This window comes from Neoarius graeffei, chromosome 14, assembly GCF_027579695.1.
Source record: "Neoarius graeffei isolate fNeoGra1 chromosome 14, fNeoGra1.pri, whole genome shotgun sequence".
NCBI lineage: Eukaryota > Metazoa > Chordata > Actinopteri > Siluriformes > Ariidae > Neoarius > Neoarius graeffei.
This window is the reverse complement of record NC_083582.1, coordinates 32,179,845-32,204,204: the sequence shown is the minus strand read 5'-3', so window position 1 is coordinate 32,204,204 and position 24,360 is coordinate 32,179,845. Positions and strand designations below refer to the sequence as shown.

General features: G+C 39.6%; 1 protein-coding gene across 2 annotated transcripts; it reads right to left on the bottom strand.

Moving 5' to 3' along the window:
- Positions 1-590: 590 nt before the first annotated feature.
- pde6c (phosphodiesterase 6C, cGMP-specific, cone, alpha prime) lies at positions 591-22,943 on the bottom strand. Of its 2 annotated transcripts, none has more exons than XM_060939534.1 (22): positions 22,476-22,943; positions 21,167-21,319; positions 19,416-19,505; positions 19,177-19,317; positions 18,991-19,065; positions 18,828-18,892; positions 18,645-18,711; positions 15,199-15,246; positions 11,970-12,119; positions 11,726-11,869; positions 11,562-11,627; positions 11,250-11,396; positions 9,755-9,862; positions 4,169-4,278; positions 3,997-4,084; positions 3,323-3,423; positions 3,132-3,239; positions 2,227-2,290; positions 2,052-2,126; positions 1,829-1,912; positions 1,002-1,146; positions 591-794 (listed from the first exon to the last, which is right to left on the bottom strand). In XM_060939534.1, the coding sequence occupies exons 1-22, from the start codon at positions 22,941-22,943 to the stop codon at positions 742-744; spliced, it is 2,550 nt and encodes an 849-aa protein (XP_060795517.1). In that variant the 3' UTR covers positions 591-741. The 2 variants fall into 2 exon arrangements, with proteins under 2 accessions (XP_060795517.1, XP_060795518.1); XM_060939535.1 differs by having other exon boundaries at positions 591-782.
- Positions 22,944-24,360: the final 1,417 nt, after the last annotated feature.

Sequence of the window (24,360 nt, the reverse complement as noted above, 5' to 3'; positions counted from 1 at the left end):
CTATCAGTTTAGACGTGCTTTACGGAGAGCGACATGCGCAATAACACCATTCACCATACTGTTAGAATCTCAGTGCATTATTAATCTTTCTTAAAGATCAGGCTCCCTGTATCCAGACATTAAAGAAGTAACAATTATCTAAAACCCATGTATCAAACTGAAATATCCCTTTGAAATGGTTCACGAACAACAGTCAAGTTCTGGCCTTGACACTTTACATCAAGTCATTCTAAATTTTAAAAACGCATTAGGCAAAAAAAAAAACCCAAATAAAAACACAATGTGGCTCTCGGTGGTTATTTGCTCCAACACTTTTTCTCTCTGTTTAAATAAATAAATAAATGGTTTTTTTATATATAAATATATCTTCAATATAGAAATATGATTGACTCACTAATCAAGTATTATCATCATTATTATTATCAGCATTTTTAAAAATTCAAACTCTGAAATAATTCCGCGTGTTGTAATTTCGCCACTACATTGCAGTCTTTGCTATCGTTACTGGAAGAACTGAAATCTGTCCATCTTAGTTAAAAATTAGTGATAAATGAAAGAAACAACAAATCAATCACCAGACTGTACATTATATTCAGGTTTTCCTGGTGTTCTGTGTGTTGACACCCGTTCCACAAAAGAAGGAAAACAACCAAAAATGGTGAATCCTGAGGTCCAAAAAGACCTTCCACCTGTCACACATCATTCCACTGGTTGCTCAGACTCTTTGTCCAATGGTTCTTGTTAAAATATGGTGCATGTTTTGGACTTCCCTCCTTCAGTAACTTCTGGTGGTGCTGAGAAAGAAAGACAGGAAAACGAGAGTAAGGGTTAAGGTAAAAGAGTATCGTCTCACACAGAAGCCCCTCGATTAATCGTATTTTTATGGCTATTTAGAATTTTTTTTTTTAAATATCAATCACAGGTATGCTGTTAATGTTGCAAAGTTGATTGTATCTAAGTGAAGCATGTTTATCAGGATTTATCAGTGGCTGTAAATAGACCATTTTTGTCCTCCTCTTTCTTCTTGTCATTTGCAATGGCATCTAATTTGGCTTGATAGACATCCGCCAGCTCCTTCCAGTGAGTTCTGTTGTTGTTCAGACCATCAAACATGGGCGTGATCTCCTTATGGAATCTTGAAAATTCCTGGATGAGCAAAAATGTTCAGTTATTCCACATGCTTATTGCTTGCCTTTCAAAACCTTCATAAAAAAGGAGGGCTTTGCTTGGAGCTAGAGCTTTTTAAAAGTAGGTAGGTACTTTAAATTTGACTGCAAGTTAGCCTAGTGGTTAGTGTGTCCGCCTCTCGACTGGGAGATCACAAGTTCTACTTGCAGTCAGGCCATACCAAAGACCATCATAAAAATTGTACTGTACCCTGTACCCCCTGCTGGGAGAAGCCATGGCCTAATGGTTAGAGAAGCAGCTTTGGGACCAAAAGGTTGCCGGTTTGATTCCCTGGACCAGCAGGAAAGGCTAAAGTGCCCTTGAGCAACCTAACCCCCAACTGCTCCCCAGGCTGCTAAGAGTGTCTGCGAAATGCCATTAATGTAATATAATGTACTACCATCTGGTGAGGCACGCCATAATACAGATGCGAGTAGGGAGTCAAACGCTTGTGGTTACCCCAGCAGTAACCCTAGCTATCTAATAAGTGAGAGGCTGAGAGCTACAGAAATGGAGATTGGCACCACCCAATGGGCCTTAAGGGCTAGGAAAGGAGACTGTCTCTGGAAAGACCTCTGGGACTTGGACTTAAATTTAGCTAAGTACCAAGAGATACTGCTGAACTCAGTCCAATCTCACAAACAAAAGAGGGCGAACTCACCTTGTACACGAATGAGCAGACAAAATCAATGAAGCCACACTGCATCTTGGGCAGCTCATCCGCCTTCTTCCTGTCCATCATGGGCTGAGGAAAGATTTCCCAAGAAACATTTATCAGCTGCTGAACAAAACCTCGATAAGCTATCCTAATTGAACTTTCAGGTTTTAATACACTTTACATAAATGCTAAAAATGAGATGAGAAAAAACATTACAATTACTCACAATAGGTTCTTGCTCCAGTACAGACCTCTCTAGGTCTCCCTGCTCCCAAAATTCAGCAGCCACCATCAGAGCCACCTTCAGCATGAAAAAAACCAAAAACAAAACCCAAAAACTATTTATAAAGCTGCTTGACAGGACAAATAGACCACTGGAATGTAAGCTGTCAGTGACATGCCTTGCTCTGGACCTCCCATGGTTTTGTGATGGCAGACAGGTCACAGCCAGTCATCATCATTGCCCTGTACTCAATCAGAAAGAAGAAAATTATTACCATGTGTCAAAAATAATACCCAATAATTTACAATTTTATAATTATTATTATTCTACACACATTCACTGGATATGAGCAATCGTGCGCTCTGATTGGCTACTCTACAACTAAGCTATCAGCTCATAAACCATGAGTAGAGAAAAACAAAACGGTGGAGCACATCAAGTCAGATATATCACTTTAATAAATATTTAAAAGAAACATAAATAGCTCAAAGAATATAATCCCCCCCCCCGCCTGTTCCACACTCCAGCCTAGTCGGTGGCAGTAATGTACCTTTAATTTGGTTTGCCAACTGCCAAAAACACCCTAAAGAAGAAAAACGAAATGGCGGAGGATGTTGCTGAACCAACTGAGGATGAAATAAAAACTCTACTCGAAAACAAAACCCCCAAAAATACAAAAAAAAAAAACAACAAAACGTGGAATAAAAGTATTTGATGGTATGAAGGTATCTTTTTTATTTAAAAAAATATATATTATTATTGCATTTTTCACAAATTGCTTCTGTCATGTCGCTGGTTTGTTTACATTCTAAGTGGAAATCATTTTATCGGACGTTTTGTACAAAGTTTTTATTTATTGAATTTGCAAAAAATAAAAATGCTCTGTTTCTCAAAATCCATTGAATGTGGATAGAATAAAACAGTTATTCCACTCAATCCCGTCATACATGGCTTATAACCGACTCGGTGCTATGCGCCTCGTCAGCTATCAACTCATGTACGATTTGATTTTGTGGAATAACTGTTAAATGTATACCCAATATTTCGAGCTTTTGCCTTTAACACAAAAGAAATGTTATTTACATGATGATTTCTTTCCTAATGGGATTGTTGGATATATAGTTAGTGGCTTCCTTCTCCTCTGTCATTGTTTCTGTGGCATCAACAATCTTCTGGAACATTGTTCTTTTTCTGTGAGGTACAGAAACATCAGAGCATTCAGACTGACCAGTTATTTTTAAAGCAGATGAATGCAAGTCAGGAGCAAGACCTACTTGAAATACAAAGCCAGATCAGTGGCAATGATGCAGACATCATGTAAATGCTGTACTGTTTCAAACTGACGTTTCTGTAGATTCTGAAAAATGTTTAGGTCCTGGAAACCAAGGAATAAAACAGTGAGATGGCTCATTCCTACATACACTATATGGTCAAAATTATGGGGTCACCTGACCATCACCTAAACTGTTGCCACAAAGTTAGAAGCACACAATAGTATAGGATGCCTTTGTATGCTGTAGCATTACAATTTTTCTTCACTGGAACTATGGGCTCCAAACCTGTTCCAGCTTGACAATGCTCCTGTGTACAATGTGAGGTCCATGAAAACATGATGTGCCAAGGTTGGAGTGGGAGAACTTGAGTGGCCTGCACAGAGCCCTGATCTCAACCGCAGTCCTTTGAGATGAATAGGGACACCTACTACACTCCCAAGCCTTCTTGATTGAAATCAGTGCCAGACCTCACTACTGCTTTTGTGGCTGAATATGCAAATCCCCACAGCCATGTTCTAAAATAGTGGACAGCCATCCCAAGATCTGGAATGGGATGTTCACCAAGCAAGCACATATGGGTATGATGGTCAGGTGTCCAGAAACATTTGGCTTTATAGTGTACATAAACTCAACATAAGCTTTACATATCTGAAATACACTGGATCTTTCCAAACCTCATGTGCCATAAGAGTCTTGCTATATTCAAGATGGTGTCTCTCCAGAATAGAGGACCCATGAAGTTTGGCCAAAGGTGAAGCACTCCTACAATGAAAATGAAATAATTATGAATGAATCTGCAACAAATACAGGTGATGTTTGTGATTAAAAGAAGAGCCAATTTCATACTTTGTCTGGTAGAGATTGTTGGTACCCCTGTGGTCAATATCATGGCAAAAAGCAGCCGCCACCATTGCAAAGGCATCAAGATCTGAATAGTATTTTCTCAGCTTTCCAGTCTGTTTGGAGAGGACAAGTAACAAGGGCTGATAGAGTCAGTCAAGGTAAAATGTTTGGTAAAGAAAAGGACAACAAATAAATAAAATTATTTATTTGATAAATACAGTGGGGCAAAAAAGTATTTAGTCAGCCACCAATTGTGCAAGTTCTCCCACTTAAAAAGATGAGAGAGGCCTGTAATTTTCATCATAGGTACACTTCAACTATGAGAGACAGAATGGGGGGAAAGAATCCAGGAAATCACATTGCAGGATTTTTAATGAATTGGTAAATTCCTCGGTAAGATAAGTATTTGGTCACCTACAAAGAAGCAAGATTTTTGGCTCTCACAGACCTGTAACTACTTCTTTAAGAGGCTCCTCTGTCCTCCACTTGTTACCTGTATTAATGGCACCTGTTTGAACTCGTTATCAGTATAAAAGACACCTGTCCACAACCTCAAACAGTCACACTCCAAACTCCACTATGGCCAAGACCAAAGAGCTGTCAAAGGACACCAGAAACAAAATTGTAGACCTGCACCAGGCTGGGAAGACTGAATCTGCAATAGGTAAGCAGCTTGGTGTGAAGAAATCAACTGTGGGAGCAAGTATTAGAAAATGGAAGACATACAAGACCACTGATAATCTCCCTCGATCGGGGGCTCCACGCAAGATCTCACCCCATGGGGTCAAAATGATCACAAGAACGGTGAGCAAAAATCCCAGAACCACACGGGGGGACCTAGTGAATGACCTGCAGAGAGCTGGGACCAAAGTAAAAAAGGCTACCATCAGTAACACACTACGCCGCCAGGGACTCAAATCCTGCAGTGCCAGACGTGTCCCCCTGCTTAAGCCAGTACATGTCCAGGCCCGTCTGAAGTTTGCTAGAGAGCATTTGGATGATCCAGAAGAGGATTGGGAGAATGTCATACGGTCAGATGAAACCAAAATAGAACTTTTTGGTAAAAACTCAACTTGTCGTGTTTGGAGGAGGAAGAATGCTGAGTTGCATCCAAAGAACACCATACCTACTGTGAAGCATGGGGGTGGAAACATCATGCTTTGGGGCTGTTTTTCTGCAAAGGGACCAGGACGACTGATCCGTGTAAAGGAAAGAATGAATGGGGCCATGTATCGTGAGATTTTGAGTGAAAACCTCCTTCCATCAGCAAGGGCATTGAAGATGAAATGTGGCTGGGTCTTTCAGCATGACAATGATCCCAAACACATCGCCCGGGCAACGAAGGAGTGGCTTCGTAAGAAGCATTTCAAGGTCCTGGAGTCGCCTAGCCAGTCTCCAGATCTCAACCCCATAGAAAATCTTTGGAGGGAGTTGAAAGTCTGTGTTGCCTAGCGACAGCCCCAAAACATCACTGCTCTAGAGGAGATCTGCATGGAGGAATGGGCCAAAATACCAGCAACAGTGTGTGAAAACCTTGTGAAGACTTACAGAAAACGTTTGACCTCTGTCATTGCCAACAAAGGGTATATAACAAAGTATTGATATGAACTTTTGTTATTGACCAAATACTTATTTTCCACCATAATTTGCAAATAAATTCTTTAAAAATCAGACAATGTGATTTTCTGGATTTTTTTTCTCATTTTGTCTCTCATAGTTGAGGTATACCTATGATGAAAATTACAGGCCTCTCTTATCTTTTTAAGTGGGAGAACTTGCACAATTGGTGACTGACTAAATACTTTTTTTGCCCCACTGTACTAGTGCATCTTGGTGGTGTAGTGGTTAGCACTGTCGCCTCACAGCAAAGAAGGTTCTGGGTTTGAGCCCAGTGGCCGGCGAGGGCCTTTCTGTGTGGAGTTTGCATGTTCTCCCCGTGTCTGCGTGGGTTTCCTCCGGGTGCTCCGGCTTCCCCCACAGTCCAAAGGCATGCGGTTAGGTTAATTGGTGGCTCTAAACTGACCGTAGGTGTGAATGTGAGTGTGAATGGTTGTTTGTCTCTGTGTCAGCCCTGCGATGACCTGGCAACTTGTCCAGGGTGTACCCTGCCTCTTGCCCATAGTCAGCTGGGATAGATTCCAGCTTGGCTGCGACCCTGTAGAACAGGATAAGTGGCTACAGATAACGGATGGATGGATACTAGTGCATCTCAAACACTTAGAATATCATGAAAAAGTTAAATATTTTCTATCACTTATTTAAGAACGTGAAAATTGAATATATTCTAGACTCATCACACGTAAACTAAAATATTTCAAGCATTTTTCTATTTTAATTTTAATAATTATGGCCTATACTGCAAAAAAAAAACCTCTCTCAAAATACAAGAATATTTCATTTCAAGTTTGAGTAAAACAGTATAAATACCATGTATCTCTTGGTCTAGTTCAGTACATGCAACCACAAATCATATGGAAGACTGCTGACTCGACAGTTGTCCAGAAGACGATCATCGACACCCTCCACAAAAGAGGGTAAGCCACAGAAGGTCATTGCTGAAAAGGCTGGCTGGAAAAGGTGCACAAGCAACAGGGATGAGCATAGCCTTGAGAGGATTGTCAAGAAAAGTCAATTCAAGAACTTGGAAGAGCTTCACAAGGAGTGGACTGAGGCTGGTGTCAGTGCATCAAGAGCCACCACACACAGACGTCTTCAGGAAAGGGGCTACAACTGTCACATTCCTAATATCAAGCCACTCCTGAACCAGAGACAACGTCAGAAGCATCTTACCTGGGCTAAGGAGAGAAAGAACTGGACTGTTGCTCAGTGGTCCAAAGTCCTCTTTTCAGATGAAAGTCAATTTTGCATTTCATTTGGAAATCAAGGTCCTAGAGTCTGCAGGAAGAGTGGAGAGAATCCAAGGTGTTTGCAGTCCAGTGTGAAGTTCCTGAAGTCTGTGGTGATTTGTCACCATGTCATCTGCTGGTGTTGGTCCACTGTGTTTTATCAAGTCCAAAGTCAATGCAGCCGTCTACCAGGAGATTTTAGAGCACTTCATGCTTCTGTCTGCTGACAAGCTTTATGGAGATGCTGATTTCCTTTTCCAGCAGGACTTAGCACCTGCCCACAGTGACAAAACTACTACTAAATGGTTTGCTGACCATGATATTACTGTGTTTGATTGGCCAGCCAACTCGCCTGACCTGAACCCCATAGAGAATCTAAGGGGTATTGTCAAGAGGAAGATGAGAAACACCCGACCCAAAAATACAGACGAGCTGAAGGCCACTATCAAAGCAACCTGGGTTTCAGTAATACCTCAGCAGTGCCACAGACTGATCGCCTCCATGTCACACCACATTTATGCAGCAATTCGTGGTAAAGGAGCCCCAACCAAGTATTGAGTGTACAAATGAACACACTTTTCAGAAGTTGGACATTACTGTATCGTAAATCCTTTTTTGATTGATCTTAGGAAATTTTCTAATAATCTGAGATACTGGGTTTCTGATTTTCATGAGCTATCAGGCATAATCATCAAAATTAAAACTAAAAGAAGGTTTGACATTTCAGTTTACGTGTAATGAATATAGACTGTATGAAAGTTTACATTTTTTGAATTAAATCTCGAAAAAAATATGAACTTTTTCACGATATGCTAATTGATTGAGATGCACTCGTACATCAGGATGGCAATGTCCCATGATCATTTGTGTACACATTTGCTTGTCTTGTTCAGGTGATCTGTACTCATTGTGAACGCTTGTGAACTTGCACCCACTGTTTAAAGCGATCAAGGTCAACACTGCCCTGATATTGCAGAAGAGTACAGAAGTGTCTATCACATTCTGAGGGCTTGGTGACTGATGCAGCATGACATGACCGATGGCTCTTTTTAGAGCGAAATGACTGTTCAAACTTTTGTTGAATAATTCTCTCATGCCAGTGACACTGTTAGGTTTATATAAGTATTATTCTTGACCAAGAAGGCAGTAATATATTTGTGACAAAATTAAGGATTAACTTAAGGTTCAGTTAAACTTAAGGTTCAGTTTAAAATGACCTTCTGTCTCAGCTGGACATTGTTTGGGAACATTTTGTTTATGAAATGTGTATTTTTGATCAGAGATGTGTCTGAACGACGCCAAGGTCTGTTTTGATGTCAGATCGACCCACACACACTTTAATGTTGGATGTAATGGTAGCCTTATTGCTGAACAAAGAGTTAAGACTTTATATTTTAGAGCTTTTTAAGATCCTTTATTATTTTGGACTATTGCATATACTATGGCAGTGATTTTAAACTGTTCCTGTGTAGCCTGACCTTCGTCCAGTGGAGAACAACACTTCTTTGTTAGACCAAACAGTCTTTGTTTAAAACATTGTCGTAAAAACATCTCGCGCGCTTTGACGTGCGTAAATGAAATTGCTGAAATATTATTTTGCTTATGATTGAAGGTTTCATTCACACACACACATACATATGGAATTAAGATGTGATTTGCTGACCTAGCACATAGACACAGATATCAAAATGATGTCACTCACTCACACCCTCCCATAGACACACACACACACACCCCTCTCTGAGGTCACATACAAACACACACACACATTTGACAGACACAATAGCCGTTTGGAGAGATTATGATTTGTTATAAAAGGTGTTTGTAATCTTTCATCTTTGGCAAGAATACTGTGAATAAACAGCAGTTAAACCGATCTCTGGTTCTCTGTTTTTTTGCGGTGTTCCGTCCCAGACATCTGGGTGGTACGAGGGCGGGGGTCCCGAGAAATAAACGATTAGAAATAAACGATTTCCCGATTGACCGTTTCAAACTGGGTTGAACCTAACAGACACCTCACTAATAACTAAACAGTGTCCATTTTGCCAGAATACACTCACAGGCCACTTTAATAGGAACACTTGTACACCTGGTCATTCATGCAATTTTCCAATCAGCCAATTATGTGGCAGCAGCACAATAAATAAAATAATGCAGATCCAATATAGGCATTTAGCAGATGCTTTTATCCAGAGCAACGTACAACAAGACCCTGACATACCCGCAGCAGTTGGGGATTCCGTGCCTTACTCAAGGACACTTCAGCTAGTCCTGCTGGTCTGGGGACTCAAACCAGTGACCTTTTGGTCCTAAAGCTGCTTCTCTAACCTTTACACTATGGTTTCCCACAGGCATATAGCAGATACAGTTCAAGAGCTTTAGTTAATGTTAATTGGGGAACAAGTTCTCTCAGTGACCATGGCATTTTTGTTTATGCCAGATTAAAAGATTGGTTTCAATATTTCAGACACTGCTGATCTTCACACCCAAATCTCTAGAGTTACAAAGAACAGTGAGAAAAACAAACACATCTAGTTAATGGCACTTCTGTGAATAAAAAATGCCTTGTGAAAGAGAGAGGTCCGAGGAGAAAGGACTGATTTGAGCTGACAGGAAGGGTACAGTAATTCAAATAAACCACACTTTACAACCGTGGTGAGCAGAAAAGCATCTCAAAAGGTGTTAAATTATGGGACCTGGAACAAATTCTACTTCACACTGAAACTGGATAAAAATTACTCACCTGAAGTAAACAAAACATGGTCTGACCCACATTGAAGCCATGCCTCCAGTTATGGTAAGTAATGTCTCTGTAACCCTTCCTGACTGTGTACATCCATCTGGTTAGAACCTGATGTAAGTTGTGGGAAATACATTAAGTCACTAGTAGATGCAAGCTAGAACTTCTGAATTTAAAAAAAATGAAGAAACGGTTATTCTAAAGACTTATTGATGTTATATCAAACTTCTAACTAGTATACACTGTTCATTCAGTAGTATCATTTATTACAAAGAAGTATGATAAAACAACAAATAATCACATGTACTTCCCAGCATATATAATCCAGTTACAATCTTTGATTTTATGAACTGGTCATTATAAAATATACAATACTTTATGATATAGACATGAGTATTTTACTAGGAAATACGTCTGGGACACTGAGGAACATATTTTCCAATATCTTCACTCGTGAGGAAATCGATGAATTGTTTTGATAAATTTGGGTACTGTTTTGTTTGTGAATGTGTCTATATAATAAAAACAATTTAAAGATTTAATATTTAAATAATATTGGCTGGCGTTGAGTGATATATCAGTTGAGTGGTCTATCTTCGACTTGTCTTTCACTCGTTCAGTATCATGCTAGCTGAATGGACTATATCTGATATACCACAAAAAAAGTCAGCCAATATTATTATTATTATTATTATTATTATACACACACATTCCTTTTGGGTGTTTAACGCGTCTTTCTCTTTCAAAATTCTCTCAAAATCTTCCATATTTAATGAAGCAAACCTGGAGGCCATGCTTGTTTACAAATTGCCACAGTCGCTTGTGAGCATGGAAGTTTTACATCTCCGACGTGTGACATCATGTTGTCTTGACGACCATGCAATATTGTAAACCATATTCAACGCTCATTCTACATTGGGTAGAGTGATGTAATACACGTAGGATAAGCAATACGCTAACAATATTGCATGTTATCAAACCAAATTAATGAAACCTGTAGAAGGGAATAGAACACGTGTTTTTAGTCCATCGAAAAAGTGTCCTGTATGTATAATAATTCATGATATTTCACTCTGACATCACTCCCAGTGTTTTCCCACTGACTAGATGCGTGTTGTCAAAATGGTGAACCGGTTCAAAATTAAAATTCTTTTGATTAACTTGTGTACAGTATATTTTTTGTGGATGTGTCCATATAATATAAAGAATAATATACAGTTGCGCGAAGATATGAAGTTTATCTTCTCATGGTGAAAATATTTTCACTCATTCGCTTCGCTCATTCGTGAAATATACATTCGCCACTTGAAGATAAATTTAATATCTTTGCGCAACTGTATAATATCCTCTCTATATATAAATAACAAAATAATATTACACTTTTAGTTTCTAATTATACATCTTGTCTATTCATACAATAGAATGCATGTTGTCATTTGCTTAATTGGTAAAATTGTGCATTATCTGGAAATCTAAATTACATGAAAATGTATCTGACCTCAGGGGGCACTTTGAACTTCTCAACCACACCAAGCTCAAAGAAGCAGCGTATACCGCACTTGATAAGGTCGACTTCAGACAGAGGAAAGTCACTGAAGTGGAACTCCAGCAATTCAACATCCTTGGCTTCAGGAATATTTGCCCTCTGTTTCAGAGCATGTGCGATAACGTAAGCCCACCATCAGACATAAAGCCAACTTGCTTATTTCCATATTGATGAGAAATTGTTGACTAATTATATAAACAAATTGTCCAGTGAGTGGATGCTGCAACTCATTTACTCATTGTGTAAAAACTGAAAAGGGCTCACCAAGAGTTTGTACATTTCTTTTTGATCACAATCCTCTGGTTCTTTGTCGAACTTCTCCCTTGTGCTCTGCAAGACGTGAAAAAAGTGTGTAAGGTGGATGAAATATTGACACTCAAATTGACTCTGCATGGTAAAAATAAAAGTGTACACTCATAATGGCTCACCAGGATCTGCTGGACCTCATTATGGGTTGCTCTTGTTTGATATATAACCATCTCCTGAGCAATCTCCTTCTTCCACTCCGTTCTGTTCAGCTTATCGTAAGTGTCACAGCTGAGCACAGACCATCCCAGGAATTGTGTGAGGGCCTGTGTGAGAAGAAGCTTGTATGATGAAACCTCGACCACAGCCCTTTATTCACCAATGTCCGAAGCATTAAATGAATGGTAATGGTAATGGCTGTCTCACCTCAGTTATCTGCTCATCTTGCTCATCAAATGGCTTGCCATCTTTTCGATTGAAGAAAGTGGCAATGCCTACGATTTCCTCTTTTTTGTTGACAATTGGAAGAGACAAGACGTTCTTGATGACAAAGCCTCTCTCATCCACCGCTGTTTTCTGAGGTCAAAATAAATAGACAGCGACTGAAGAAAAATGGACAGATGCAATTTAGTGGCAAATCCCATATACACACAGTGGTGCTTGAAAGTTTGCGAATCCTTTAGAATTTTCTATATTTCTGCATAAATATGACCTCAAACATCATCAGATTTTCACACAAGTCCTAAAAGTAGATAAAGAGAACCCAGTTAAACAAATGAGACAAAAATATTATACTTGGTCATTTATTTATTGAGGAAAATGATCCAATATTGCATATCTGTGAGTGGCAAAAGTATGAGAACCTTTGCTTTCAGTATCTGGTGTGACCCCCTTGTGCAGCAATAACTGCAACTAAACATTTGCAGTAACTGTTGATCAGTCCTGCACACCGGCTTGGAGCAATTTTAGCCCATTCCTCTGTACAGAACAGCTTCAACTCTGGGATGTTGGTGGGTTTCCTCACATGAACTGCTCGCTTCAGGTCCTTCCACAACATTTCGATTGGATTAAGGTCAGGACTTTGACTTGGCCATTCCAAAACATTAAAACTTTGTTCTTCTTTAACCATTCTTTGGTAGAACCACTTGTGTGCTTAGGGTCGTTGTCTTGCTGCATGACCCACCTTCTCTTGAGATTCAGTTCATGGACAGATGTCCTGACATTTTCCTTTAGAATTCCCTGGTATAATTCAGAATTCATTGTTCCATCAATGATGGCAAGCCATCCTGGCCCAGATGCAGCAAAACAGGCCCAAACCATGATACTACCACCACCATGTTTCACAGACGGGATAAGGTTCTTTTGCTGGAATGCAGTGTTTTCTTTTCTCCAAACATAACGCTTCTCATTTAAACCAAAAAGTTCTATTTTGGTCTCATCTGTCCACAAAACATTTTTCCAATAGCCTTCTGGCTTGTCCACGTGATCTTTAGCAAACTGCAGATGAGCAGCAATGCTCTTTTTGGAGAGCAGTGGCTTTCTCCTTGCAACCCTGCCATGTACACCATTACTGTTCAGTGTTCTCCTGATGGTGGACCCATGAACAGTAACATTAGCCAATGTGAGAGAGGCCTTCAGTTGCTTAGAAGTTACCCTGGGGTCCTTTGTGGCCTCACCGACTATTACACGCCTTGCTCTTGGAGTGATCTTTGTTGGTCGACCACTCCTGGGGAGGGTAACAATGGTCTTGAATTTCCTCCATTTGTACACAATCTGTCTGACTGTGGATTGGTGGAGTCCAAACTCTAAATCTTTAGAGATGGTTTTGTAACCTTTTCCAGCCTGATGAGCATCAACAACGCTTTTTCTGAGGTCCTCAGAAATCTCCTTTGTTCGTGCCATGATACACTTCCACAAACATGTGTTGTGAAGATCAGACTTTGATAGATCCCTGTTCTTTAAATAAAACAGGGTGCCCACTCACACCTGATTGTGATCCCATTGATTGAAAACACCCGACTCTAATTTCACCTTCAAATTAACTGCTAATCCTAGAGGTTCACATACTTTTGCCACTCACAGATATGTAATATTGGATCATTTTCCTCAATAAATAAATGACCAAGTATAATATTTTTGTCTCATTTGTTTAACTGGGTTCTATTTATCTACTTTTAGGACTTGGGTGAAAATCTGATGTTTTAGGTCATATTTATGCAGAAATATAGAAAATTCTAAAGGGTTCACAAACTTTCAAGCACCACTGTACTTTCCTGTGTAAATTACACAGTGATCTGGTTTGATTTTAATGTGCCACTTTTCAGATGAACAATTTCATCTGAAAACAATTGAGTTCATCTGAAAACATCTGAGTTTTCTGTTCACTGAGGTAGAGTGGAGCCAGGTTATGTAGAGCTTTAAAGATGAGAAGCAGTATTTTGAATTTTATCCGGGACAGGAGTGGTAACCAGGGTAACTGAGAGAGGATGGGGTAATATGGGCCGTACATTTTATGTAATTAAGAACTCTGGCTGCTGAGTTTTGAAGGTACTGTAATTTTTGAAGGGACTTTGCAGGAAGGCCAATGAAGAGAGTTACAGTAATCAAAATGGGGCATAATGAAAGCATGAACCAGAGTTTGTGCATCATTATTAGACAGGAATGGGCAAAGGCATGTAATGTTACGGAGGTAAATGAAAGCAGTCTTGGTGAGGCATTTAATATGTGAGTTGAAATTGAGATCTGGGTCAAATAGTATGCCAAGATTTTTTTAACACTGTTGCGGGCTTAACAGGCACACTGTCAATACTAACCGAATGATTGGAATATTTGGGACGTGAGGACTTGGGGCCAATCAGTAGGACTTCTGTTTTATCGGAGTTTAGCTTGAGAAAGTTGTCAGGCATCCAGAGTTTTAAATCAGAAATACAATTTGTTAGTTGATGGGGGAGGGGGGTGTTTGTCTGTGGGGGAACGTGATTTGAAATACAGCTGAATATCATCGGCATAACAATGAAAGTTAAGGTCATGACTATGGATTGTTTAGACAATAGAAAGGATGTAGATTAAGAAAAGAAGATGCCCAAGTGCAGAACCCTGGGGGACACCACATGTGACCGGAGAGATGGAGGACTTCTGTGGACCAACTGTGATAAACTGTTGTCTATTAGCGAGATATGACCTGAACCACTGTCAGGCTAGATCAGAGATTCCAGTTGAGGAGAGACGAGAAATGAGAACATTATGATTGACCATATCAAAAGCTGCAGTTAAGTCTAGGAAGAGGAGGATATTGATAATTTTTCTGATCATCAAACCATTCAGTGAGCTCTTTTGTCTTGTGGATGGGGGTGGAGACCTGGAAGAGACCACTCCCATCAGGAAAGAAATGTTTAATTGTAGGATAAAAATGATCCTTGGGAATAAATTTGGATTGGTTTACAGTGAGGGGCCAAGTGAACCCAAACCATGCCAGCGAAAATAAATGCCCCCAGATCATAACAGAGTCTCAAGTTTTTCTTTTATAACAACCTGTTATAGTTGTTACAATTAATCAATTAATCACAGCCAATAGCACAACTACAGTATATTCTATTACAATATAACAGCTGATTCTGTGATACCGTGAAGAAGGGGACTGTTCTGTGCACCGTACCTGGAATGTGAAGTACTCATCCGCAGCAACATTCATCATGTTACAAATCTGCAAACAGCAGACAGGTAATATTTTTTTACTGAACAGCACAAATTCACTTTACACTCTATACCAAAGGCTAATAGTGAGCCTGATATTTAGAGCTGCAGACTCTCAGTTATAGACAATATGGTTTTGTGGTGCTTAGTAAGTATTATGTGTACAACCCCAAGTCCATAAAAGTTGGTATACTGTGTAAACTATAAATAAAAACCAAATGCGATAATTTGCAAACCTTGGAAACCCTATATTTCATTGAAAGTAGTACAAAGACAACATATCAAATGTTGAAGCTGAGAAATTTAATTATTTTTTGAAAAATATATGCTCATTTTGAATTTGATGTCAACAACACGGTTCAAAAGTTGAGATAGGGACATGTTTACCACTGTGTTGCATCACCTCTACTTTTAACAACACTCTGTAAACATTTGGGAACTGAGGAGAACAATTGCTGTAGTTTTGAAAGAGAAATGTTGTCCCATTCTTGCCTGATATACAATTTCAGTTGCTCAACAGTTCGGGGTCTCCTTTGCTATATTTTGCATTTCATAATACTCCAAATGTTTTAAATGGGAGACAGGTTTGGACTGCAGGCAGGCCAGTTTAGCACCTGGACTCTTTTACTATGGAGCCATGCAGTTTTAATATGTGCAGAAAGTTGTTTGGCACTGTCTTAATGAACGAAGGACGGCCTTCCCTGAAAAAGATTTTATCTGGATGGCAGCATATTGTTCTGAAACGTGTATATATCATTCAGCATTAATGATGCTTTCTCAGATATACAAGCTACCCATGTCATGTGCACTAATGCACCCTTATACCATCACAGATGCTGGCTTTTGAACTGTGCACTGATAACAAGCCAGATGGTCCCTCTCTTCTTTAGCCTGGAGGATGTGGTGCCCATGATTTCTAAAAAGAATTTCTACTTTTGATTTGTCAGACCTCGGGACAATTTTCCACTTCGCCTCAGTCCATCATAAAAGAGCTCGGGCCCAGAGAAGGTGGTGGTGTTTCTGGATCTTGTTTATATCTGGTTTTAACTTGCATTTGTGGATGCAGTAGTGAACTGTTTTCACAGATGATGGTTTTCTGAAGTGTTCCTGAGCCCATACAGTGATTTCCACTACAGACACGTGTCTGCTTTTAATCCAGTGTCGCCTGAGGGCCTGAAGATCACAGGCATCCAATGTCAGTTTTCAGCCTTGTCTCTTGCATACAGAGATTTCTCCAGATTCTCTGAATCTTTTAATGATATTATGTACCATAGATCAGGGGTTCTCAACCTTTTCTGCTTTAAGGCCCACCTATTCATACTTGTCACGAGTCGGGGCCCATTAAAAAAGATCCCCAATTATTTTGGCTCATCTATTAGAATCTAATAATCTATTGAAAAGGTGTATTAGTGGGATGCAACATCACTCCCTATTACAGAAGGGAGCCCAGGAATTAAATAAGTGCAATGAAAACAAACTGTCTTTAATTGTAGGTATTGTATTTAAAACTGTTTGGATGTGCCAGAAGCCAACATAAGACCTTGCATGAAGGTCATTCTCAGTCAAAAGGGATTAATGATCCAAAAGTGGAGTCTGGGCGATTAACACAAGAACTTATTGCCATGTTTGTGTTCAGCAAACAAGCAAGTTATTAAAACCAAGACGTACACTCAAAAGAAGTGGATGTAGAAACCACTCAATGGGATTAGATCCTTACACATTAACAAAGAAGGATTTTTCCTAGGAGTTGGAAAATTATCCATCCATTGAGTTCCCCGACATCTCAAACTACCTGGTGCTGCAGACATCATTCTACACGGACATACAGATGAAAACCTAGATGAGCATGGAGGTGTACAACTTTGTATATGTGGCTGGGTTAAATATCTGGGGATCAGGACACTACAAGATAGACGGCAGTAGACGGATCTAAGTGCAGGAAGAGTGTTTATTAGCAGGAGTGATATTTAAGTCAAGTCAAGTTTAAAGACTTTAAACATGAACTAATTTTATCCCTAATTTATCCCCAGTGAGCAAGCCTGTGGTGACGGTGGCAAGGAAAAACTCCCTCAGACGACATGAGGAAGAAACCTCAAGAGGAATCAGACTCAAAAAGGAACCCATCCTCATCTGGGTGATGACAGATAACATGATTATAAATAACTCACTTCTATAACAGTGTCCTATAGAGTCACAAAGTACAACTGTGTAACCAGGAAATTCATTATAGTTTTAACATGAAGTCTGTTTTATTGAAGTTATAAACTGTTCATTGATGGAAACTCGAGTGCAAAACTGTTCATGACAACCGCAGTCCTAAAGTTAGCAAGTCAACTGTAGTCCTCAGACATAAATGCATTATTGTAAGTGTCCAGAGCGTCTTCCAAGTGTTTTTTTTTATAAAAGCAAAACCAAAAGCAGAGTATATAACAGCGTTATAAACATTACTAGAAACAAATGTGACAGTGATAATGATGATACTTCGCAAAGCCTCTGTGAAAACAGCTTCTGTATCTATGTGTGCTGATTTGCGCTCAATCAGTATCAGGTGTTTCCCATAATGACTGGGTCCCAAGTGCGTACACAATGCGCTCCTTGAGCGCGCACGGCAGCTCGAGCTGCACCAGACTCAAGCGCACAAAGGCGCGACAGTCAAGTGTTCACCTGCTGTGTGACCACAACTTTTAGCTCACATGTATATCGCCATCAAAATGCCTCATTTTCATCGATAACCCATCGCAAAGCATCACGAGCTGTAACGTGACTGTAGCTTAATGTGACATCAGATGCAACCCAGCAATTGCACCCTACTACGAGTAAAAATTAGCTTCCACTTGAAAAAAATTTGCGGCCCACTAGATGGCGCTTCGTGGCCCATTAATGGGCTGCGGCCCAGTGGTTGAGAAACACTGCCATAGATGATGTGATTCCCCAAATTCTTTGCAATTTTACGGTACATTGAGGAACGTTATTCTTAAATTGTTGCACGGTTTCCCCACGCAGTCTTTCACAGAGCGGTGAACCCCTCCCCATCTTTACTTCTGAGAGACTCCGCCTCTCTGGGATGCTCTTCTTATACCCAATCATGTTACTGACCTGCCAATTAACCTAATTAATTTTTTAGCAACAACTTTTTCAGTCTTTTGTTTCCCCTGTCCCAACTTTTTTGAAACATGTTGCTGATATCAAATTCAAAATGAGCATATATTTTTCAAAAAACAATAACATTTCTCAGTTTCAACATTTGATATGTTATCTTTGTACTATTTTCAATGAAATATAGTGTTTCTGTGATTTGCAAATCTTCACATTCTGTTTTTATTTATGTTTCACGCAGTGTCCCAACTTTTTTGGAATTGGGATTGTAAGATGTGTATGAGGGTAATATTTTATAGGAAAAGAACTTACAAAGCCATTTTCAGCTACATAAGTGGGGAGTCCACTAACAAGGGCCCAGTGATCTGCAGGCGGTCCCCTGCGAAGAAATGAAATTGCAAGCACAATTCAGCTTACTATGCAACACATTGTAGGTGAACATGTGCAGTGTACAATAAACACAATGGTTCTGGTAAAAATACAAATAGTGCTTACGGTATGACTTTGATTTCTTCCTTCGCTTCTAAAAGATAATCAATGATTTTGTAGAAGTTGATTTCCTGTGAAGCATACAAAGAAGTTTATCAGCCATACTGATTGCCTGAGTTCATATTTAACAGTTTTAAATAGTATAAAATGGTAGTGAAAAGACACATACCCTGCCATCAGGTGTCTTGGGGCCCTTGTACGGTTCCACGTCTCCCAGTTTAATCGGCCACTCATCATAGAATTCCTAAACCAGAACAACACAATGATTGGGTAGCAAGAATACATGTAGAATGGGATAATGCTAGAAAGGTCCATATAATGAGTGAGTGATGTATTTCTACTATGGATGACGTACCTTCTCTTTGGTCATGTCCAGTAACCCTACAGAGTACCTCTCACACTGGAGGTAGGTTCTCACAGTGTACAAAACTTTGTGAAACTGTCTCTCAATGTCCGTCAACTCTTCAAATACTTTGCTGGCAGACCAAAGAAGAACCTGCAGTACAAGTGAGCGAACAACACCTATGTGGCCTTGCCATTGGTTTTAAACATCATGAGAACATTACAGAATGTTCTTTTCCATTGATGAGTTACCTGACTTCTTCTGGATTCTACGTTCCACATATAATTGGTGTAATGCTGAAGAGCGATGATTGAGGCAAAATTTACGTACTTGTTGAAGAGCTTTGAAGAGAGTAAAATGTATGTTTTTTTAAAATAGATTGCTTGTTGGTGGCAAGCAAAGCAAAATCAAATGTTAAATGTTAAACATGTTAAAGTTTTACTAAACTATTGGAGGACACATTGCAGCATTCCTGAAGACACTTGGTACTTATGCATTTTGCTAAATGGTGCAACTGCAGCACTATGAATAAAAAGTTTAATTTATATTGCGCCTTTCACAAACACAAGGATACTTTACAAAGTCAGGGGGAAAAACAGAAAGGCGTAATGGGACTAAATTCATTTCTGTGGCAGCCTGTCTGGAATTTGAGTCAGCAACTTTCCAGTTCTTGGTGGATTCATAAAAGAACTTTTGTGTGGTGATGAGGTCACTTCCCATGTCAAACGTATATGACAAGAACATGACTTTAGAACAAGGAAGCTGTAGTTCACCTGAATCGCCACTATTAATATAAATGTTGTCACATCAATTTGATCTTTTAATTGCACATAATATACACTGATCAGCCTTAACATTAAAACCACTGACAGGTAAAATGAATCACATTGATTATCTCATTACAATGGCACCTGTCAAGGGGTGTGATATATTAGGCAGCAAGAGAACAGTCAGTTCTCAAAGTTGATGTGTTGGAAACAGGAAAAATGGGCGAGCGTAAGGATCTGAGTGACTTTGACAAGGGCTAAATTGTGATGGCTAGATGACTGGGTCTGAGCATCTCCAAAATGGCACATCTTGTGGGGTATTCCCGGTATGCAGGGGTTAGTACCTACCAAAAGTGGTCCAAGGAAGGACAACTGGTGAACCAGAGACAGGGTCATGACTGTCGAAGGCTTGTTGATTTGCATGGGGCATGAAGGCTAGCCCATATGGTCCAATCCCACAGAAGAGCTCCTGCTGACAAAGTTAATGCTGGCTAAAACAGAAAGGAGTCAGCATTAATGTTTTCACCAGTTTGTGCTACAGGAGCTCTTCAATGGGATTGGACCATATGGGCTAGCCTTCGTGCCCCATGGGAATCAATGAGCCTTCGACACCCATGACCCTGTCGCCAGTTCACCGGTTGACCTTCCTTGGACCACTTTTGGTAGGTACTAACCACTGCATACCATGAACAGCCCATAAGATGTGCCATTTTGGAGATGCTCAGACCCAGTCGTCTCGCCATTACAATTTAGCCCTTGTCAAAGTCACTCAGATCCTTACGCTCGCCCATTTTTCCTGCTTCGAACACATCAACTTTGAGAACTGACTGTTCTCTTACTGCCTAATGTATCCCACCCCTTAACAGGTGCCACTGTAATGAGATAATCAATATTATTCACTTTACCTGTCAGTGGTTTTGTAATGGCTGATCAGTGTATACTGCTGCATTGTTACACTGTATATTACCATTATTGCAAGTTAGCCTTCTAATTTGCAGATTGACCTGCTTTGTGACAGTAATGTGACTGTAGCACTCTAGTGTTTAGTTACATGTCCCAAAGTTCTTCCTGCAGGCTGTTTCTTGCACTTAATGACCTTTAAAAGCTAGATGGATTATTATTCTGCGTTATTTTGGATAACAGTATATGCCAAATGAAGAAACATGAATGTCATGTAAATGTTTTGTAATGTGCAATTGTCTGCTAATTTGTCTGTTAGTGTCCAAACTACTTACATTTTCATCTGCTTTGGAGAATTCTGTTGCTCCAACTTTGTTTAATGCCATGATGACCCCCAGCAGATCCTTTCCACTCACAATGGGAGCAGCCATCATGTTTTTGGTGGTGTATCCTGTCTGGTTGTCTACAAAGTCACTGAACTTGGGGTTCTTGTTAAAAGAGAAGAAAGATTCACATGAACATTTACTGAACTTAACAGATAGCTTCATGATCACTGGATAACAATTCAGTTATGTCTTGTCTGAGTAAAAGAGCTGTAATAAATGAACAGCTATTCGAATGGAGGAATGAATAATGAGAGAAAGTGAATCTTCTTCTTCGTCTTCATGATAATTACTGATTTATTTTATTTAAATGTTGATTTGAATAAATTATGTTGTTGTTTGCAAACTACGTTGGTAAAATATAGATTGGTGGTAATTATGGAAATGAACCAAGCCTGTGAGTACACGTGAATGTTGTCTATAAACAACGAGATGCCTAATGAAGACCACAATCAAAATTGTAGACCGAACAAATTATGAAGGGAAAAACGTGACAATTTTTATATGCCTTATTTATGTATCCAACATCACATTCACACAACTATGACTGAACAAGATTGCAGACTGAATACCGATTTCTACTTATGCCTGTTAAGATCTAGTGGCTATATATGTCCGCTTGTTGGCTGTACCTCAAACGGTGTCTAATCTAATTGGCTTTGGCTATTTAAAGTTAAAAATAGTTTAAAAATGTTCCAATATTATGTAATGGTGTAAAAGTGGGCGTGCTATATTTTGTAGCAAATCACTTTTCTCGAAAACAATTTATCTCCTCATATTTTAGACACTCTCCTCTAATAAACATGAACAAAACCACCATACCATTATGACGCTGTTTGCAAGGACAGCTAGTATCCTCGAATTAATTTTATTCTGAAACTCAAAATCTTAATTTTGTATACATGGAATAGTTCAAGAGAGAAAAGTAATTTGCTTTACAGGATACTTACTATCACTTGCGATGACTGAAAAACAAGAGTGACTAATCCATGTATGTGTAAGGGTTTGGTTTTATTTGAATACTTCTGTAAAGCAGGGCCTTAAACAGTAAAAACAGCTCCTGATTTTAAAAGTGTTCACCTAAAATTTGGATTTTTTTTTTCTTCAAATTTTTGTACTAAAAGTGGTGTGTCTGTTTGTTTGGCCAATTACTACTGTATGTTTACAATTAATAAACATTCGTTGTACACATTAAACATAGCAGTTAAAAAAATACAGGGTCATTACAATGATTTTTCTAAAACTTTTGATATGCACTCACCTGCTTCACATCAGGAACGTTAACTCCCTTTTTGCTTGTGGCTATTTGCCCAACTATGCCGATGTCAGTGGGGAACACAATTTCAGAAAATGGGTTGACCAAATTGCTCTCAAATGTGGAGGTAGGAGTAACATCAAAAAGACACGTGGCAAGCTCTGGGATTCCATTCCTCGCTCGAGATATAAAGTAGCTGCATCGATCTGCGTTCACCAGCATACATATTCTCTGGAGAACCTTGTGCATGCTGTTCTCCATGACTGATTCGCTCTGTAATTCCAAGACCAGATCAAATATGATCTCAGCCTCCTGGATCTGTGAGACATCTTTGTAGGAGGATGGATCTTTGATCTCAAGCTTCTCTGTGAAAGCAGCAGTGATGACTTCAGGCCTCATCTTCTTATCGAAATACTCTTTTGCAAACTGTGGGTTATTCTCCAGGTATTTTTCCACACTGTCCTTGTCTGCCATCTTGTATCCGGTGTGTAATTGTAAAGACGTCCTTAAAGGAGATGCATCACCTGCAGAAAGCTAGAAGGAGAAGAAAAACAGTGTTGCTTGCTTTATTGGATCTTCCCTTCACCCAGTTGCATCCTACACTGTAGTGCTGCATAAAGCACTAAAGGCTCCTGGTCTCCTCCATCAAGCTGGAAGACTATGGTGGCTTACAGGCTGAAGGGATCAAAGCAACTGCTAATTAAAGTGACGTCATGACATTAAACCTCCTAAGCTTTCTTAACCTGCAAATCCCCACACTGATCATTTTACATTCGACAATCCAATCAGTGGCAAGTCTTTTTTTGTGCCGTAAATGTCATGATGTGATATGCTATACATCAAGCATTTCTCTGGCGCGATGCTTAAATATGAATAATCTATATACTTATACCAGGGTAATGAACCTGCGTAGACCAGTTTTCCTCATTCTGGTCCTTCAGTCCTTCAGGTATGTTCATCACTTATCTGAACTGAGCAATCAAGAACTGAACACTGAATGTCTTTGATACTTCTTTATCCATCCAGATAATCCCAGCTATGTTTAGCAGCCTTGAATTGATAATACTAGACACTAGTACATGAAACTATAAATTACTAAGAATCTATTGTTGTACTGTTTTGGCTGAAGCACAGCAATGAGAAGTGACCTTCAAAAAATTGTGCTATAATTAGCCATTTTGCACTGACTGCAAGGCAGTGCCAAGGATCTATTTCCGACAATAGGATTAAGCCTGACTCATTATGCTGCTGAATGTAAAACAAGGTACGAATGTTGTTGTTTTTTTTTATCTTGACAAGGAGGAAGAGAATAGATAAGAGTCAGACAGCAGAAGGCTTTGCAACTTTGGTACTTGGCACAGAAAATCCAAGATTAAGTAAGAGGTGATTACTATGATGTCCTTTCTTGAAGAGAGTTTGCACAGCTCATTGGTTACCCACTGAAATTTGCAGGCCGGAGCCACCAGAAATGGTCTAGCAAATAAACTAGTGTAGAATAAATTTGGACTGATGCTTGAAATCATCATTGGACTTTGGCCGAGATAAATCGTCCAATGTTCTTCCACACATTCCTGTCAGCCATTGCAAATTTCAGGTCCTGTACCCTGATTCCAGTGTCCCTTGATATTAGGACGGGGTAGGTTAACTTTCTTGACCTCACCGAGCAGTGCTCCGGGCTCCAGAGGAGAAGGCAGGATATCACCTCCCCTTTTGGCTCTAAAACAGTGCCCCACAAAGAGGATTCTTCTTGATTTGAGTCTCATTGTGACTAGCAGCAAGTTCCCGTATACAGTCAAGCTGGAAAGTCTGCACACCCCTTTCACCTTCTCAGCATTTTATTATGTTGCAGACTTATTCTACAATAGATTGAGTTCATTTTTTGTCACAAAAT